Source organism: Antechinus flavipes, chromosome 1 (assembly GCF_016432865.1).
Source record: "Antechinus flavipes isolate AdamAnt ecotype Samford, QLD, Australia chromosome 1, AdamAnt_v2, whole genome shotgun sequence".
In the NCBI taxonomy this organism is placed as follows: domain Eukaryota; kingdom Metazoa; phylum Chordata; class Mammalia; order Dasyuromorphia; family Dasyuridae; genus Antechinus; species Antechinus flavipes.
The window spans coordinates 412,026,930-412,041,670 of record NC_067398.1 but is presented as its reverse complement, the minus strand read 5'-3'; the positions used below and the strand labels follow the sequence as shown (position 1 = coordinate 412,041,670).

The 14,741-nt window shown below is 33.2% G+C and overlaps 1 protein-coding gene across 2 annotated transcripts in view; it reads left to right on the top strand.

Annotated features, from left to right (window-relative positions):
- Nucleotides 1-14,741, top strand: part of CDH12 (cadherin 12) — a 969,321-nt gene that overhangs the window by 655,997 nt on the left and 298,583 nt on the right. For both annotated transcript variants that reach the window (XM_051969878.1, XM_051969879.1), the window contains one exon: nt 13,398-13,692. In XM_051969878.1, coding sequence (XP_051825838.1) covers nt 13,398-13,692 — 295 coding nt within the window. The remainder of the gene's footprint in view (nt 1-13,397; nt 13,693-14,741) is intronic.

Genomic DNA, 14,741 nt, shown 5'->3' with positions numbered 1-14,741 from the left:
AAGTCCCCAGTTGGCTTGTGGGAGTTTCTTATATATGATCTCTTAAAGGTATGAACTCTAATGTGTGAGCTAATGTGTGAACTCTTCCAAAGGTGTGAACTCCAAAGGTGTGAATCAAGCACATAAGCATTGTTTTTATCAATTCCAGTGACCTAGCACCTTGTTTCAAATTCTGGCCCATAACAGGGAACCATTATTTGTTATAAGATTAAATCAATCATACTGAACTGGAGAACTATTAATCACCATGCTAAACTAGATAACCATATAACCATGTCTTATCAATTCCACTGAGTTAACACTTTTCTCCAGAGTTCTGGCCCATTACACTAATACATTGTTGGTGGAACTGTGAACTGAAGCAATCATTCAGGAGAGCAATTTGGAACTATGCCCAAAGGGCTATCAAACAGTGCATACCCTTTGATCCATCAGTGTTATTACTGGGCTTATATCTCAAAGAGATCTTAAAGAAGGGAAAGGGACCCGTATGTGGAAAAATGTTTGTGGCAGCCCTGTTTGTAGTGTCAAGAAAGGAAACTGTATGGATGCCCATCAGCTGGAGAATGGCTAAATAAGTTGTGGTATATGAATGTTATGCAATATTTTTTGTCGTATAAAAGATATTAAGTGCTTTACTCTCAGACATAGGTGATATATGTTGGAGACTATAATTTATCCCAGGTATTTATGATTCCAAAAATTTATACTAAGCTCCACTGCTTTTTAGATTAGGTAACTGTAAATTGTTTTTGTTTTTTTTTTCTTTTTTAATTTACAGTTTATCAAATTGAATGATTAGTTTTAATAACTTAACTATGAGTCAGAAGAATGACATTCATCTTCTTTAAAATTCCAAGTAATTCATTGCATTCCTAAGACTGATAGCCCAAATCATAGGCCAGAAATGAAGGTTATATTTGAAAAGGAAATAGTCTCCTAGATAGAATGCTTAGCTAGGAATCAGGAAACCTGAGTTTCAGTTCAAGTCATAGCACTTACTTGCATATGCCTTTGAGAAAATAATCTCTTAGCCCCAGTTTCTTCATCTCTAAAATGGGTGTGATAATACTTATCTCATAAGGCTATTGTAAGGGGGAAAAGGTAGTGATATTTATACATACTTTATAAATGATATTGTATTGCTACTTTAGGATTGGAATTGAAGGGAGAACAGGGAAACCAAATTATAGCTACACAGTAGGTGAAAAGTGGATTGATTTTAATATCCTCTTCTAATGGTTATGTTCTTAGAGTCTTTACACCTAGGCTCCAAGCCAGAGAGTTACCTGGATAAACTATTATAGAAATGTTCTTTGATATGCTCTAAAATTAAAGAGTGATTTAGTTCTCTCAGTAATTTGGATTACCTACATTTATATACCATTTAAGGCCTAAATTTACAACATTCTTCACGTTATCATGGCAAGGCTATTCATGGGGAAAAAATATGAAAGGGAAAATTGGAAGATTAGCATATTCCCTTTGCTATCAGAGTACATAATATATCCTAGCAGATCATTTTACAGTTGCTCCCAAGGATTGCTAGGCCTCTTTGTTCTTTGGAGATCTTCTTTGACAGACCTCAAGGGAGATTTTACGCCTCTTTCAAATGTATTTCTACTTTCTTGAATAGAAGGTGAAATATTTCCAGATGATAAATAGCTTTGGGTCTGTCAGCCAGCCAGGGGAGTTCTCAACTCACATTAGGCTGTTAAGGGGAATTCCTAACCTTGTAAAGTGGAATTCCTTGTGCTCAATTGGTAACAATCAAGCTAGAAGGTACAAATGAATTCTCCCCTGAGAGGAGGGTGCTTGAGAATACCAAATTTACTATGGCAGTTTGTGGCTTTAGAGGGAACAAAATTTGCATTACAATATCATTCATACAGAGTTATGGGCAGTCTGTGGGCTTTGTCTTTTGGAAGAAGAGGGAGCTTCTGCTTATCAGAAATATCACACATATTCTAGGGAAATTTAAACTAGCATAATGACCACTGTGGCATCCATGAAAGCAGAGTAGAAAGAAAGAAAAGGAGAGACTGGAATTGTAAATGATTTAGCCAAAGTTACTTAGAGAAAAAAATAGGTATGGTTTCTTATTTCTGCAGACAATGGAAATAGTTTGCAGCTCAAAGATTCAGAGATTCCTTTTTCCTATATGGGTTTTCATCTGTGGGCACCATTAATTGTGGATGTCACTTAATCACTATTATAGTCCTGTGGACAAGGCCACAATTTCTTATTCCAAATTCCACTTCATAAAAACTAAAAGACCTTCTCTTTTGCCCCTCCCATCAAGTATTTTATTAGCATTTAATGAGTTATTTTTGTGGAACAGCATGACATCACTGTCAAATGATGTATTTCCCTTGGCTTAAGTAGCATCAGTAATTTTTTTATTTCCTTGTCAAAATTATAACAAGTTGTTTAACTGCTAGTGGAGAAACACCTTCTAAAAATACAAATAGGCATCTTAGCTGCAAATCAAAGTCTTAGAGAGCTGTATAAGGCACCATGACTTTAAGCTGTTTGCCAGTGTCATACAATCAGTTTATTTTTGGTTTATTTTGGGGGGATTATGTATAGGAGTATTTATGGATACCTGAAGAGGAAAAATGTTTTCGTTGGTGGACCAAGAATGAATCATAAAATATTTGGTGTTTCTGTTCCTTTGACCATATTATATAGTCTTCCTCATGCATTCCCCTCTTCTCTCTCTTTTTTTTAAAATTAAATTCCTACTTATTCTTTTAAGCTCAAATTAAATATTACCTTCTCCACAAAGGCCTTTCTAATTTTCCCAATTAGTAAATAACCTTCCTCTCTTTCTCCAAACTTCACATTATTCTGTTTGTGCTTTTTCACATATTTTTATTATTATTTAGGAAATATATAATATATATCATATTAAGACAGTTAGCTAGTACAGGAGACAGCAACAGACTTAAAGTCAGGAAGACCTGAATTCAAATACCACTTTATATACTTATGAGCTCTGTGATGCTGAGCAATTACCTTCCAGGGTGATTGTGAAGATCAAGGAAGTTTATATTTGTAAAACTGTTATACAAACAAAACACAAATTTTAGGACCTTAATAAATCTATATTCCTTTCTCCCTTCCCCAAGGCATCAAAAGATATTTCATATATAAACTCAATATGTGCAATCTCTTCCTTATTGTTAAGCATAAAACTCTAAAAATAATAAATATTTAATTACTATTTGTTAAATTTCTTAACTTGAACTTTTTAAAACTGAAATTTCACAAGCTTATATGAGTTTGACTGGTAAGTACAATGGTCAGAAATTGCTTTTGTTTTGCCTTTGTATTTCTTGCACACAGCACTGTGCTTTGTTCGTGATAGATCTTTATTAAATGCAAGATAAATTAAATTGAAGGAAAATCCAGAGATAATGAGTTTCAAACCTTTTATTTTATAGCTGAGAAAACTGAGATCATAAAGTTGTCATTTTTCCAGCATTTATTGAGCATGAGTAAGAGAGCTTCACTTCGAACCCACACCCTTCAACTCCAAATGCAGTACTTCTATTTCATCAAAAAAGTGATGTCTGACTGTTATTTCTTTTTTTTTTTTTTAATTTTAAGAATGTTAATTTTGTTCAATTCCTTGATTCTTTTTTTTTTTTTTTAATTGTGGCTTTTTATTTACAAAATATATGCATGGGTAATTTTTCAGCATTGACAATTACAAAACCTTTTGTTCCAACTTTTCCCCTCTTTTCCCCTACCCCTTCCCCCAGATGGCAGGTTGACCAATACATGTTAAATATGTTAGAGTATAAGTTAAATACAATATATGTATACATGTCCATACAGTTATTTTGCTATACAAAAAGAATCAGATTTTGAAATAGTGTTCAATTAGCCTGTGAAAGAAATAAAAAATGCAGGAGGACAAAAATAGAGGGATTGGGAATTGTATGTAGTGGTTCATAGTCATCTCCCAGAGTTCTTTCACTGGGTGTAGCAGGTTCAATTCATTACTGCTTCATTGGGACTGATTTGGTTCATCTCATTGTTGAAGAGGGCCACGGTCATTAGAATTGATCATTATATAGTATTGTTGTTGAAGAATATAATGATCTCCTGGTCCTGCTTATTTCACTCAGCATCAGTTCATGTAAATCTTTCCAAGTCTCTCTGTATTCATCCTGCTGGTCATTTCTTACAGAACAATAATATTCCATAATATTCATATACTACAACTTATTCAGCCATTTTCCAATGGATGGGCATCCACTCAGTTTCCAGTTTCTAGCCACTACAAACAGGGCGGCCACAAACATTTTGGCACATACATGTCCCTTTCCTTTCTTTAGTATTTTTTTGGGGTATAAGCCCAGTAGTAACACTGCTGGGTCAAAGGGCATGCACAGTTTGATAACTTTTTGAGCATAGTTCCTAATCATTCTCCAGAATGGCTGGTGGAATTCACAATTCCACCAACAATGTATTAGTCTGACTATTATTTCAAAAACAAAAGGAATTCTAAAATAGTTTCCACAGCATACCCATGAAAGTCCTTGACAACTTGCAAATTTAATCCAATGTAATTCCTTTTTTTTTTTTTTCCTTTTTGTAAGCCTTGAGACATAGCTCAATATGTTATCATTTTTATTAAAGTAGGAAAACTCAACTATGGGATAAATAAGCAACAGTGGCAAGAAGCAACCCCAGTTGGAAAAAAATAAAAAATAAAGATAACAACTTATTTCCTTCCTCTGTCAGATGGAATATCAATTATGAGAAACAGGGAAGGACAGTATAGTTTGTTCTCAGTGTGTAAGAGACAAGCTTCTTACCAAGAATTCTACAGATACAAATCTCTAGCTGATAAAGCCAGAAATGAATTTTTATTCATGAATTTTCAAGACCAGGTGTCTGGAAATTGGCACAACTTAGAATTGTCTGAATATGCCTTTTTAATACCCCCAAATGTGTCTCCAAAATGCAAATCTCTTCCCTGATTCCCCATTGACTGGGTACTACAGAGGTTACAGCCTAGCCAGAGATCCTAATTTCTCAACATAGTCCCTAATTATATCTCCCCTAAGCAGTCACCTTATTTGGGTGTGTATATACCCCTTCTGTATCTAATATCATGTTTCTTATTCTAATTTATGGCTTCCCTCTATAGCCTAATCATGTAATTATACAGAAACTCAACCTTTATCCAATTCTCACAAGTGTGTGGGATAGGGAATATGGTCAGATAAAAAATATGGGTTGGGTTTAGATCATGAAAGATTTTAAAAGGTTACTTTATTTTTGGAGGGGGGACATTAAGAAGCTATTGATGTTGATTGAGTAGAGAGATGTTGTGGTCTCTGAGGAAAAAAATAACGTTGGCAGTAGGATACAGGTGGCTTTAAGGTAGGATACTTAAAGTCTGGAAAATAGGATAGTTGCAATAATCTACATAATCAAGGAAGAATTAAGATGGTAGATTTGAGTACAGAGGAAGAATGAAATGATATAGGTATAGGTGAAGGTATATATTACAAAATCTGGGAACTGATTGAATGTATGGAGTGATATCAAGTATAACGCCAAGATTATAAACCTGAGAGATTCAAAGTATGATGGTGTCTTGACAAAAACAGTAAAATTTGGAATAGGATTGGGCTGCAGAGGAGATAATATTGCAATATTGATCTCCCTACCTCAAGTATTTCCAAATTTCAATATATCCATAGCTGGAAAAATAGATAGAATACTGGTCCTGGAGTCAGGAAGACCTGAGGTCTGTAAAATTGAAATATCATTACTGACTATATTTTTTCTTTATCCATTATTTGGAAGTTAAGTCCCAAAGTCATCTATGTTTAGAGAAGTCACAAGATTACACCCCTCCAAGATTAACCCAATTTAAAGAATATCACAAAACTACCTCCTTTTTGTTCTGTCCCTAGTATCTCCTGGTTGTCTCCCAATCCACTCTAGCCTGCACTCACCCTCACTTCATTTTTTCCAGAATTTTTCCTCCAATTAGCAATCAGGTATCTTAATCCTTCTATCCTGGTTTTCATTCTCTCTAAACTGTATTTTAACTATATAAAAATGCAAGCTCTGAGTTCTTAGATATTGAAAGCCCTGAACTCCATTTATTTGTCAACCTCATGAACTGCTAGATAAGTCACCTATCTGGATGATATTCAATTTAATTAACTATAACAATTTAAATGTAGCCTCATACTCTTATAACCTATGTGACCATAAGCAGGTCACTTAACATCTGTTTGTCTCAGTTTTCTCAGTTGTAAAATGGGAAATGGCAGATATCTTACAGTGTTATTACAAAAACAAAATGAGGCATTTGTAAACTTTTTACATAGTGCCTAGAATGTAAGAGATGATTTATTAATGTTTATTCCCTTTACTTCTCCCTCCCCATTCATCACATAACCATCAAAATTATTTTCCCAATTTACTATGAAATGCTATTTCTCAGCCCCTTACTTAATAACCTCTAATAACTTTTACCTCTAGGAGAAAATTAAAATATAATATTTGGCACTAAAGCTTTTCATAAGCTAGTCCATCTTATTTTTTTCAGCGTTATTAAGCCTGCATGCACTCTGCTGTTCAACAAAACTGTCTTTTTTCTGACCCTCACATCTATCACTCCATTTCAGATTTCTGTATTTTTGTACCAACTGACCAAAATATCTGGAATGCCCAACATCCTTGCCTCAATCTCTTAAGATCTCTGACTTCCTACAAGACTCATCTCAGGTGACACAAGACATCCTTTCCACCTCTTCACCCATCTTCTCTATTTCTGATTGATTTTTTTCAAAAGAAATTTCCCCTTAGATAGATTATAGTTTTGTCTCTGCACATCATCTAACATTATTAGAAGTAGGCTTTGCAAGAGTCCACATGCTGGGGTCTTATTCACCCTGCCAATAGGATATATACTGTACTTGATAGCACCTTTTTTAGTACTCATTTTGTTAATCATGGTCATAATCTTGTATGACATAGATAAGGAGTTCATTATTTTTATGTGCCACCAAATCCCTTCCACATTTGAAAAATATTTATATAAACACAGATGTAATATTGAAATCAGGACTCTTTTCCCAAAGTATAGAGCTAATATAAGTAATTAGAAATAAATTTATCTTGATTTCAAAAATCTCATTCCTGGATTATTGAATATCTTTCTGGTTGGTCTCCCTGCCTGAATGTCCCCACTCCTCTGCTAACAAAGTAATCTTCATAAAGCACACTTATGAACATGTAACTTCTGTATTCAAAAACCTCTACTCACTCCCTATTTATCACAAGATTAAATATAAAATTCTGTTTAGCTTTTAAAGCCCTTTGTAACTTGGTTCCTTCTTAGTTTTTTATACCTCACTTACCTCCAAATACTCTACAATCTAGTCCTTACTGCTGCTTCCCTAAGGCACTCCAACTCTTGACTTCATAACTTTTTACCAACTATTCCTCAAACCTGGAATTTTCTTTTTCCTCACCAGTTAAGTAAAACTTAACTGACTTCCTTCAAATCTGAATTAAAATCCCACTCTATGCATGAAGGTTTTTCCATCCTTCTTAATACTAGTGCTTTCTATCTAAGAATATCCCCATTTATTTTCCCTGTTTTTACTTGTTTATACTTAGTTGTTGATGTTTTCACATTGAAATTCCCATTAGATTTTTAACTTCTTAATGGCAGAGATTTTTTTTTTTTTAATTCTTTACACTGAGCACAGAATCTGACATATGGACACCAAATGATGGTGCTGGGATAGCCATTCCTAGTTCAAATATCAGACAAAAGGCACAAGGCACACATGAAGAATTCACAATGGGGTTCTTTTTGCTCAAAACTAACTTTATTTAGAAAAGGTTCTGGACAAAAGCAAGAGGGAAAATTGACACCAGGAGTGATAAACATGAAATAGATTTGGGAAAGCGTATGATTAGAAAGCAAAGATTTTTTTTTTTTTTAAACAATTAACAAGGGAAAAAACAAGTTCCTTAGTAGAACTCGCAATTAACCAGGAGAAAAGAAATATCCCATGATGTAGGAGTATACTATTATCAGGATGGCTAAATCCATACAGGAGATTAGCAGCCTAACCCAAGGGATTAGCAAGGGAAGGGGATTGTGCCATTGATTGGCAAACTAACACCAAAAGGAACTCAACATCCCAAAAGAATTAGTCTAGCAAGGAGAAAAATACCATGAGACAGAATATCAAGGAAGGCTAACCCAAAAGGGATTCAGCAAAGATGGTATAGGCCATTGGCAGATTTATAGGGGAAATTTAATCTTGGATATTTGATATCATAACTTGGCTGTCTAATTGGATACAGTAAGGTGTTTTTTTCCCCAAGATCTCAACAGAATGTAGGACTGAAGGCTAAACTGATCTCTTCAGTGCTCTTCCTTGCCTGCCTCAGGAAGTACTACAATCCTATCAGTGCTTCAGATTTTCTCTGCTAATGCCCACTTTGTTACTCAAATCTTATTAATAGGCATTTAATAAATGCTTTCTGACACAACTGGGCTTTCCAAATTCTGGAATTTATAAAAACAATGTTATCAACAGTAGCCAAACAAACAAACAAAAACATCCTGAAAGAGTTAAGACTCTCTTTGGCTCAGTATTATAAATTGTAATTATTGAAAACTATATGATTATTTAAAAATTTAGGTATATAGAATATTATAGGATATATAGAATAGTATATAGAATATAGAATAGAATAATAAATATAGAATACTTCAGCTTACCAAAAAAAAAAACAACCATATTTTTAAAGTCCAAGAATTGCTTGTGAAAATTAAGATATTAAAAAAAAAACAAAGCAAAACAACACAACTTCCTAGATTTTTATATTTACTTTTCAACTCATAGAAAATATGAATGAATGCTTTTTTGTCTTGTGGAATACAATTTCTAAAATACAAATCAGAATCAAACTAGAGAACATTTAACTCTATAGAGCAAGATGCTTCCTTAAAAAGCAGTAAAATTCAAGTTCAGTTTCTAATCTAAAACAAATCTTTAGTCTCCCTTTGGCATTTTCTTTTTCTATGCATCATCTGAGCGGACTTGGAAATCATCAAGAAAACATCATCACCACTTCTAACAACACTGTCTGGATATCATATATCTCTACACCCAACATTTAAACCACATTTATTTTGGGTGATGGAAGGGTAGGGTGGGCAGAAAAATACTGTCAGATGTTGTTATGAGAGTGGTCAGCTGCATTCTAATAATTGTTGTTTGCCCTTTTGTTCTAGAAGATGACTGTGATTCTGGGAGGTGATGCCATGACATGCAAATAAATTGGATTTGAGTTAGGAAGGGTTTGTGTAAAGTCACCAGCCTCACTTTCTCCTCTGGAACTATCTGGGTCCAGTGGCCAGATACATTAGGCTGGAGATAGTCCTGGATACAATGGGACACCTTGGCCTTTTTAAACTGTCTTTACAAGGTTTCAGTTTGTCTGAAGCAACTGTCTATTAAGGGTAGGCAAGAAATAAATGAAGTCAAGAATGGTCTTCTTTACCTAGTCCAAAAAAGAAAATAAAATAAAGAAGAAGAAGCAGTCTAGGTAAAGGCACTCATGGCTTCTGACCAGAAAACCAGCAATTGCTATTTCCATTTATTCTAAGGCAATCAGGGCCAAAACAAAGACCAAGTAGTCTTGATCTGGGGCATTTTGTTGTCCAGTCTATGAGAGTCCAACTGTTTTGGATTTAAGGCATTGTTTTTAAGAAAAAAAAATCTAGTTTGTAACTCATACATATAAAAGGTTCCCACAGAGCAGATTTTTACTGTTTTTTTAAAAATTAATAATATAATAAAATGCTTTTCATCATTTTTAAATCACCATTCAGAAGAAAAAAAATGCTTCATGCTCATATGAGAGGGATTTTTCTCTCAGCAAGGAAACCAAATGAAATTAAGGAATGAAAATAACATGGCCCAATTCTTATTCAGCAGTGAATGAATGAAACCACCTGGGTCACATTACAAATACATGGTTTAGCAGAATGAGACTATTGACTTTTAGGCTTAAATCAGGAATAATGTTAACTGGCTTCATTAAAGATTTCTTCTAATACTCAACAGAGTGTAGAGATAACCTCAGATTCTTAGAGTCTATAACAGTTTATACTCTGGAAAGGCAAAATTGACTAAAAAGTTTAACAAAAACACCAAAAAACAAATTTTGGATTGCCATCTGCAGATCAATTTAGTTAATATCAGAACGGTTCATCACTAAAAGTATGAATTCTGGGTTCCCTTTCTTTCCCTCACCATAGAAGCTCAGGAACCCTTCTACTTAAAGATCTGCTTTGGTAGAACTAATAAATCATGTATTTTCTGAATTATTTATGAAGTATTTAGAATTGAATATATGGTAAGCTTCAAAGTTCAGACACAAAACCTTTTCATTTTTAACTGTTTAGGACACTAAGAGAATGTCTTTGTACATATGTGTTGAGTAGGAAGAAAAAATATACAATCATAACTAAAGATGTTTTTAAAAGTCATTCATAGAATTATGGAACTTTGAAATTTGGATAAAAAACATCAGGGATCATATAGGCCAATCTTGTCATTTTACAAATGAAGAAACTGAGACCTGGAAAAATCAATTAATTTGCCTAAAATCAGCGTTAGTTAATGCAAATTCAAAGCTTAATCTATAAGACATTCCCTTGATTTTTCCTAATTTAATAGCTTTGAATAAAAAATCATTCACTATTACAATGTAATCCTTTGCTACTTACATCTAAACAAAACAATCAAAATACTAAGATAACATTCTGGTATATTAGAATGATTTTAGAGTACATAAGAGAAAAGTTAACCTTGTGATGAGGCTCACATAGTCTAAGTGACTAGATTAGCTAGTCATTAGTACATTGCTATATTTTTACATCTCTACCCTGGGTACTATATTCTATGTATTATTAATATATTATAATATATAGTACTAACATATTATATATTAACTGGCCTACTGTTTTAAATTGCTACAAGATAGTGAAATCCTCCCATGTGTTTTGCATGAATTATCCTCATTTCATTTGCTAATTTTTAACATAGTATTAAACCTTCTCTTCTGAGACTGCAATACATATAAATCTTATTTTTGAATAAATTTTAAGATACTGAGTGTTGAGGACAGCAAAGACTACAGTTATATCAAAGTGAATTATATTTGAATCTGGGGCAAACCATGAAGCACATTTGTTTTGCCATTTTTCCATCTGCTTGGACTAAAATGGTATTGGTTTTGACAGAAGGGGAGTTTAAACATTTGTATGGCATCTTCAGAACCTACTGAGGATTTTGATTAAGTTCTTACTCTATTACCATATTTCTCAAGAGCCTTTGGCAAAACGAATCCAGTTTGTCAATTCCTGCACTGAGGTTTTGCCCATCCCATGACTTCAGATTAATCACACGCTACAGTAAACTCTCTTGAGTGTTTGGATTGGCTCATACTCAGTAGTGGTATAGAATATTGCAATGTAAAATTATGGCGTTCAAAGAACTTTTACCTTTGTCTTGATTTGATGATTAAGAACTCCCAGCCTTTATCCACAGTTAAGATTTGGTGAGGAATTCATTCAGGATATAATTTATAGTATCACAGAGAAAATATTTCTTTTAGTCTTTCTTCTCTTTATACATTCCTTTTATATGTCATTCTGGGAGCAACCACATAATAATTGATGGTGGTGGTAACAATGATATCACCAGCACAAATTTCTATCCTGTTTTAATTTTTTTCAAAAAAAATTCTCAAACACACACATATACATGCATGCATGCATACACATATATGCATGAACATATATATATATATGTATGTATGTATATGTATTATATACAGTTTCAAATGAACCTCACAGATATATTTGAGGATAGAGATTTAAAATCCTTCTTTAGAAATAACGTAATCAAAGCTAAGAAAAGTTTAATGAATAACTCAAAAGTCACATGGCAAATCACACATATATCTGAGTCAAACCAGATTCAGCTTTTTTTCCCCCAGTAAACCATGTAGGCCTTCTGTTCTTCAAAAATGGGCAGAGAATAATTTTGAAAAAAAAAAAAAAAAGAGACGGATCTAGAAAATAGCTCAGTCTGTTGCAATGCCTGATGGTTTTTTGTCTGGAAGGATTTTGTCTTATTTTGTTCAGTTCTAGTTAATCTATGTGATTTTAGACTAGAACAATAGCCTTAATCTGTATCAATTTATCTCCTACCCCATATGTAAAATAGGGATTCTGTATTTAAATAATTATTCATGTCATCTATTTTTCCTTGTTTGTTTATTTTTGGCATAGTGTTTAGAGAGTTGGTCTTGGAGCTAGGAAAGCTGAATTCAAATCCAATCTCTGAGACTAGCTGTATGACTGTAAATCATTTAGTTTCTTGGTGTTTTAAGAAACTCTAAAACTATAAATTCCAGAGCAAGTACTTTCCTCTATTGGTAGAGGAAGGTAGTTCTTTTGGGTGTTGCTTTTATCAATGGACAGCACTGGTCCAGTCTTTATTTCTGTCTTACTTTTAGTATACTTAAATAAAACTGCCTACCAATCTATCAAAATATTCATGGCTGAAAATATTTGCTCTCACATCATCAATAACCTGCCTTTCTTAGTCTTATATGCCTGGGCAAATCGCCCTTCTAGGAAATTGTGGAGAACCTTTGTACCAAAAAGAAAAAAAAAATTAAGCTGCTAGATAAATGTATATTATTTTTAATTAGATGTCAAGTTCCATGAGAGTAGGTAGTTTCAAATTTTGCATCTTCTTTAGGACTTAAAAAATTTTACTACTCACATTAAATACTTCATAAATGTGAACTGAATTGAATGTAATGTCTAAGAGAAATCATTCTTAATATTACATAAAACTTCCTTGTTCTTTCATCTTCCTCTGATCTTACTGCCATTATCTTCTCCTTGTTCCATCTCTACCCCTAGGCCAGAAAAAACAGATTTAGTTATTAAACTCTCCTATTCCTAAATGATGATCATTTTCACACTTCTTAAATTAATTATGGAAAAGGTAATTTTCCTTCCCTTGATTTAAAGGTAAAATATTTTTCTCCAAGTTGGAAGAAATTATTATGAATAAATATAAATCTCTAAGGTCCTTTTCAGCTTTAAAATTCAGAATTCTCTATAAAGAAGAATAATAGGATTGAAAAAATAATGGTTTTAAGCTGTTGAGTGAAAATTTGATTTTTTTCAAACTTAAAAAATGTCTTTCATTTAGGAATATTTCTTTAATGATTTTATTCTCTCTCTCTTTTTCTCTCTTTCTCTCTCTGTCTCTCTATCTCTGTCTCTTTTCTGTTTCTCTACTATAAAGCTTCATTCCGACTTAGACAAAGGAGTGGGCAGTGTTAAATACACCCTCTCAGGAGATGGAGCTGGCACAGTTTTTACCATTGATGAAACCACAGGAGACATTCATGCCATAAGAAGCCTTGATCGAGAAGAAAAACCTTTCTATACTCTCCGTGCTCAGGCTGTGGACATACATACCAGGAAACCCCTGGAGCCTGAGTCAGAATTCATCATCAAAGTGCAGGACATTAATGATAATGAGCCAAAGTTCTTGGATGGACCTTATGTTGCTAGTGTACCAGAAATGTCTCCCGTGGGTGAGTAAGAAAATGAAAATTCACTTCTCTTTAACTTGAGTTTTCTATAGCTCAGATTTAATAGCTAAAGTGTATCATTTGCAAAATAGAAAATTTCTGTGCTAAAATACAAATTTTTAAAAATGAGTTTAATTTATGAGTTGAACTAAGGATTCTCTTCCCCTCCCCAATTACCTTATTTTCAAGATACCATTGGGATATAACACAATAAATCATTCTCACCAATCTGTTGGTCACATAATATTTTTGCATAAATTCATAGAGGGAACCTTTTTTGGTTTATAAAGTGGGAATGAAAATATTCCTCTTCACATTAAACCAACTGAAGTACTATATGGCCATATGTGTATGTGTGCTTGCATGTAAGTGTTAAAGGTCTTTAAAATTTTATTTGATGAACAAGTAAAATCCTGAGTAGGACTGTTTGCAAAGATTTTCACATTTCTTCCCACCAGAAAGAAGTGGGTCTAGGTAAGTTTTTTCTTTTAAATAATTATTTGCTTAGGAATCTTATTAAAGATAGGTACAAATACAATACAGAAGTTTTTTATTCAAAGTAGAAAAGAAAATAGAATGTCAAGTTCATATGCAAATTTTAGGAGAAATAGAAAAATAAAAGATCCTTTTTCAATAATGAGGAATACATTATAGTATGTTTTGGAGCTAGAAATAATAATTTGGAACATTGGGGACTTTACTGGTTTCTACTACTACATCAAATATCTTCTAAATATATAACTTTGGTGATAAATCAGTGGCCACTCCAGGGACATTAAAGTCAATCTATAAAACACACACACAAACACATACATACAAATACACACAAAACATGTATATATGCCTGGATCAAAATTTGTAGTCTTAAATTAGATGCAGTTATTTACCATATGTTTGGTATCAGATGATTGGGAACACAAATGATGACTTTAAAAATGAATTCTCTCAGTCATATTATGTAAGAGACACATTGTTTAAAGGGATCTCTGGATTTATATAAAATTTTTCAATGAATTTAGACAATTACTCTGAAGCCTTAGGAGTCTATATGG